This window comes from Triticum dicoccoides, chromosome 5B (assembly GCF_002162155.2).
Source record: "Triticum dicoccoides isolate Atlit2015 ecotype Zavitan chromosome 5B, WEW_v2.0, whole genome shotgun sequence".
In the NCBI taxonomy this organism is placed as follows: Eukaryota; Viridiplantae; Streptophyta; class Magnoliopsida; order Poales; family Poaceae; genus Triticum; species Triticum dicoccoides.
Window position 1 is genome coordinate 628,179,518 of NC_041389.1, and position 5,260 is coordinate 628,184,777.

Here is a 5,260-nt window from a genome sequence, read left to right on the forward strand (position 1 = left end):
TTTTTTGGAGAACATGGACACAGCCCTGTGTTGCCTGGTGAGGGCTCTCGAGGATGACCTGGTTGTTGCATGGCTACTTTGCCCTCCTCTGCTCTTCCTAATTGAGTTCATTGAGGTCGTTTCGTTCATCACTTGGTTTTATACCCGAAAAGAATCGAAGATAGTGTGTGGCGCTAGTGCAAACGTCTACCGATCCAATGCACGCACCCTTTATTATCTGCCAAAAATGATTATTTTCCGCCATCTTTGCTTGACCAACTCCAGTGCCATTAGGTTACACGCACATGTTCTCCCCTACTTCACAAGACACAGGCTCTCCTTCTCCTCCAGTCGGTGTTGCCGCCATTCCTCCCGATCTCTTATGGCCTTTATGCCGTGAAGGTCCAGAGGATCTCGAACCCCTGCTGGCGGGAGGGACCCCGCTCTCATTTTGTTGGATTTTGTGTCTTGATTGGGGCTTTGTGGCAATGGCGATGTCTCTCAGTAGGAATAATATCTCCACCATTCGATCCCCTATCCTGATGGTGCGTCCAGTGTTCGTTGGAGGGTGTGTGGACACGTGTCTTCACAGGTCTCACGAGATTCGATTGGTGTTGGTCTTTGATTTGCGTTGTTGGAGGGTGTTGTGGACATGTGTCTTTGCCGGGTCTCACGAGATTCGGCCGGTGTTGGTCTTCGATGAATCTTTTTGGGTCTGCATTTGGGTGTTTACAAGTTTGATCCTTCTGATCTACGAATCTCTTTATCAGGGATGATTGCAGCTCTGCTGCGCTGATCCCATGTGACCTTAGCACGACGACTTCCCAACTGTTACTACAACAAGGTTTGTCCGGTTCGGGTGATGGAGGGGCGATGAAGACGACACACCTTTTGCACGCTCGAGTGCTTGTAGTCATCGCTAGATGATCCATGGACATGGTTGTATTTTTGGTTATTTTTTATGCTCTCTGTACTGCCTTGATTGGTCCGATTGATCATGAATAGAATAGAAGTTTCCTCTTGAAAAAAAATGATGAGCTTCCTCCCGCTTCGGTCAACGTGACCCAAATCAATAGTCGGGCACAAGCAAAACCTTCCATGTGCCAATGCTCCATCGCGGCTCCTTTCACCTCTCACCAAGGGCAACGCAACGGCGTCCCCCCGTGAAGGTAAATGAGCGGAGTATATGTCAGGCAGGGCAGACAGGACGCAAACATATACTCCGTACTAGTAGATCGAGATGTTCCGTGTTAGACATAAACACAAACTTACACAGAGCGTGCATGTGTCCTGGTATGGTCAGTACTCCATACCGAGTTGGTTAGTATTAGAGTCGGTCACCGAGTATTCCTCCAGAACGTACATCAGGCCTTTACATACGCCAGGGATTGTAGGAAATCCCGTGAGTTGAGTTCAAATATCAATAAATCAAAAGAAACAGGACCGATTCCAATCGGTTCGACTGTTTCTCGTGCGTACGCTTCCGTTCCGTTCCGGCCGGCCGGCCGGCCGGCGGCAAGAATCAATCGAGTCACGCTGCTTGTGTACTCGGCGTTGGGGCTATGAGTTCGACTGGTGAACCGGCGTTCCCAAGTGCACCTCCCGCCACAGATAGGCGCAGCAAAATCTTTCCTCCCGCCAGCCCTCCATCTTACTCCGAGTCCAAGCCTACCTCCATAATGGCAGAGCCCTACGAGATCCCTGCTGCCATGATCGCTGAATCCGAGAAGAGGTCGTATGTGCTCAAGATAGACGGATACTCAATGGCCAACGCGCTGCTCAAGAACGGGGAGTGCATGACTTCCGCCCCATTCAGCGTTGGAGGCCACAACTGGGTCGTGAGATATTACCCCAACGGCTATCCTAAGCACTGTGACAATTATATCTCTCTCTATGTGCAGCTTGAAGCTGCCGATGCCGAGGACGTGAAGGCCAAGGCCAAATTGAAGCTCAGCGTGCTCGACAAGAATGGAAATCCGGTGCCTTCGTACAGCCGTACCATCCCTCTACACACCTTCTCAAGGAGGGCTCCAGACCGTGGCTACCATGACTTCATCCACAAGGCTGGCCTTGAGGTATCGCCGCACCTTAGAGACGATTGTCTCACCATCAGGTGTGATGTCACCGTCGTCAAGGACATCGACCAAGAAGCAAGGATTCCTCCAAGCGACCTGCACCGGCATCTCGGCGATCTCCTACAGAGCAATGATGGAGCGGACCTGACTTTTCAAGTGGGCGGACGGACATTCCCGGCTCACAGGTGTGTCCTAACTGCTCGGTCATCCGTGTTCAAGGCGGGGCTCCTCGGTGCCCTGGTGGAGAGTTCATGCAGTACTATTGAAATTCGTGACATGGAACCTGATGTGTTCGAGTACTTGCTCCATTTCATATACACCGACTCCGTTCCTCTACATGACGTGGTGATGGCCGGGCATCTACTCGAAGCGGCTGACAGGTACGACATCCCTAGGCTTAAGGTGATATGCGAGGAGAAATTGTGCAGTCACATTGATTCCAACATGGTGGCGACCAGCTTGGCTTTGGCTAGGCAGCATGGTTTCCGTCGTCTCAATAAAGCTTGTTTGCAGTTCCTTGCTTCTCCGTCCAACTTTGATGCAATGGTGGCAAGTGATGGCTTTGAGCATCTGCTAGCCAGTTACGGCTGGTCTGTTGTTGAGGAGCTGAGAGATAGAATCATCCGGCTGAATTCAGAAAAGGATATTATCATGACATTCCGGAAGTAATGCTTCCGTAGTATTATCGATGTCATCCAATTTTTTATAGTAATGATTATGCTCTCAACGTATTTTTTTAAAGGAGAATAATTAATCCCCGGTCTCTGCATCGATCGTTGGACACAATCATTTTTATCAAATTATTCAACAAAGCCTTATAAAATAAATACATGAATCAACTCAAAACCACATTCCTCACAAAAGTTATTATGATACCTGCAAGCTTTGACGATGTGACTTGACCTTGCATCAAACATACACCATGTAATCCGGTGGCCTGGCCAAGCCGCCCGCCGGTGAGTCGGGAGCACTGACCGGTCTAGCAAACCCTCAATGCGCATTGCATGTGCATGCTCCATAATCCGCCGCCACCATCTTTCGTCGTCTCATCTTCGTCAGGAGTGCTCAATACATTGACCTTATCAGTCCCTTCTGCCGTTGACGCCATCATGATGTCAGATAGTGTCACCCTCCTGCGCGTGCCCCTCAACACGCGTCTGTCGCCCAGACTCCGTTGTACCATGCAGCTGATACCCGCCATCATCAATGCGATACATGCAACACCGCTTCTTCCCTTGTCCCCTCGAGGCAGCACCTCTCCAAACAGTGCCCCCAAGAGGAAGACAGTCTCGAAGGCACCGTCATAGTCCGACCCGAGAGACAAAAAACTAGGTTTTCCTTGGAGCAGCCGAAACGCGGTGACGACGATTGCAACCGACGATGCCTTCGGCTAGGAGACGACGCCCATGGCCTCGTCGTCGTCCTCCATGACCGAGCTCGACATGGTTTTCACCGGCAGTTGTGCCACGCTGAACTAGTAGCTACCCGAAACCACGTTGTGACTGCGCACGTAATAGCCGGAACGCCGACAGGGATCCAACATCCCTCTTTGACCCTCTATGTGTTGCCGTCTGGCCACGGGCCCCATTGACGACGGATCTGGGTGGGGTCCGGATCCACGGCACACGGCCACCCACCATAGCCAAGGAAGCGTGCGAGCTCCTGCGGGCATGGAGGCGAGCTCCACCGCTGCATGGCCAGGAACGCCGCCCTGGTTGCTGCGCGCACTCACCCCACTGGTCTCGCCCCAGCCAATCCCAAGGGTGGCCGCCGCATCCGCCGCCCTCGGAGGGATATCGCGTCGAGGACTACAACGCCCGAAGAAGAAGCACACCTGAACCGGAGCACCATTGCCTCGAGCACGCACGACCACACCATGCATCTGGGCCTCCCAGCGCATCCGACACCATGCGGCCGCTCATTGGAGAGCGTGGAAGCCCTGCTACCGTCACCCCGTAGATCCTCCCGAGGCATCCTGTGGGCCGCTGCCGATGGGATCCAAGTTGGGAAGGAGAGGTCGACTCAAAGAACGCCCCGCTGTCTTCGTCCCGGACCCATGCAGGGTTCGCCGGTAGGGCCTCAGGCGACGGCTAGACGAGGAAGAGGTTGGTGGGAGACCTGTGGCGGCGCGGCTGGATCGCCCCCGTGTTGACCCAAGCGGGGCGACCCGGGGGTTATCTAAAAGGATATATTTTCTTACTGGTATGGTTGCGTGTATGTTTCAGAAGAAAAATATTATTTATCTGTAAACTAATATAAAACATTTTAGAGATATAAAAGTCTTATACTAAGAAGACTAGGTCCGCAAGGGATTCTTTTCCCTGGTTTTTTTAGATTTTTTTTCACGGTGGCTGTAAAAATTACGCGTGTGACGAAAGTGCTCCGTTTCCTTCGTTTGCCACGTTTCTATCCCACCATGTGGACTTGACGCATGTGACACATGGTAGAACCTTCGATCATACTCCCTCCGTCCTATAATGTAAGACATTTTTTTGACACTACAAAGAAGACTAGGCCCGCAAGGGATTCTTTTCCCTGTTTTTTTGGATTTTTTTTCATGGTGGCTGTAAAAATTACGCGTGTGAATAAAGTGCTTCGTTTCCTTCGTTTGCCACGTTTCTATCCCTCCCTGTGGACTTGACGCGTGTGACGCATGGTAGTGTCAAAAAAACGTCTTACATTACGGGATGGAGGGAGTATCTTTTCTTTCATCTCGGGCCTGTAGCATTTGCGGTTTGCACTTTGACCAGGCCTTCTGGGCTGTACATGTCCTGCGCTGCGATTTTGTAGATATTTTTCTTGTCTCTCTCGAAGCCTCGAGTCCAATCCCAGTCTCCCCGCCTCAGTGATGGAGAGGTGCGAGATGGATGAGGGGAGGAGCGGGGATGGTGCAGTGGCCAAAGAAGGCGTGGCGGTGGCGTCGAGAGCTGTTGGAGATGGACCTCACTGCTTCCCACTATGATGAGCCTCGCCGTTGCCATCCCATTGTGCTATGATGCCTGTACGACTACGATGGCCGGCCAGGTCCGTATTGTGTGGTGAGATCCGGCCGGCGGGGAGCCACACAAGGTCCAATATGCACGCGAGGGAACAACAACGTCAGATGGACTGGCCCGATGTGACATCATGTGAGGGTGACCACGGGAATTCAGTCGTATGACACACCGCTCCCACCGGTGAGGCCAAATCCCCATACTATTCATCCA

At 52.0% G+C, this 5,260-nt stretch overlaps 1 protein-coding gene across 1 annotated transcript; it reads left to right on the plus strand.

Annotated features, from left to right (window-relative positions):
• The first annotated feature begins 1,532 nt into the window (after positions 1 to 1,532).
• On the plus strand, positions 1,533 to 2,723 carry LOC119306410 (BTB/POZ and MATH domain-containing protein 1-like). Its single transcript, XM_037582635.1, has one exon. It carries the CDS (start codon positions 1,542 to 1,544, stop codon positions 2,721 to 2,723), a length of 1,182 nt encoding a protein of 393 aa, XP_037438532.1. The 5' UTR covers positions 1,533 to 1,541.
• Positions 2,724 to 5,260: the final 2,537 nt, after the last annotated feature.

Coding starts and splice junctions, on each gene's coding strand:
- LOC119306410 (XM_037582635.1), top strand. CDS start 1,542: ATGAGTTCGACTGGTGAACCGGCGTTCCCAAGTGCACCTCCCGCCACA.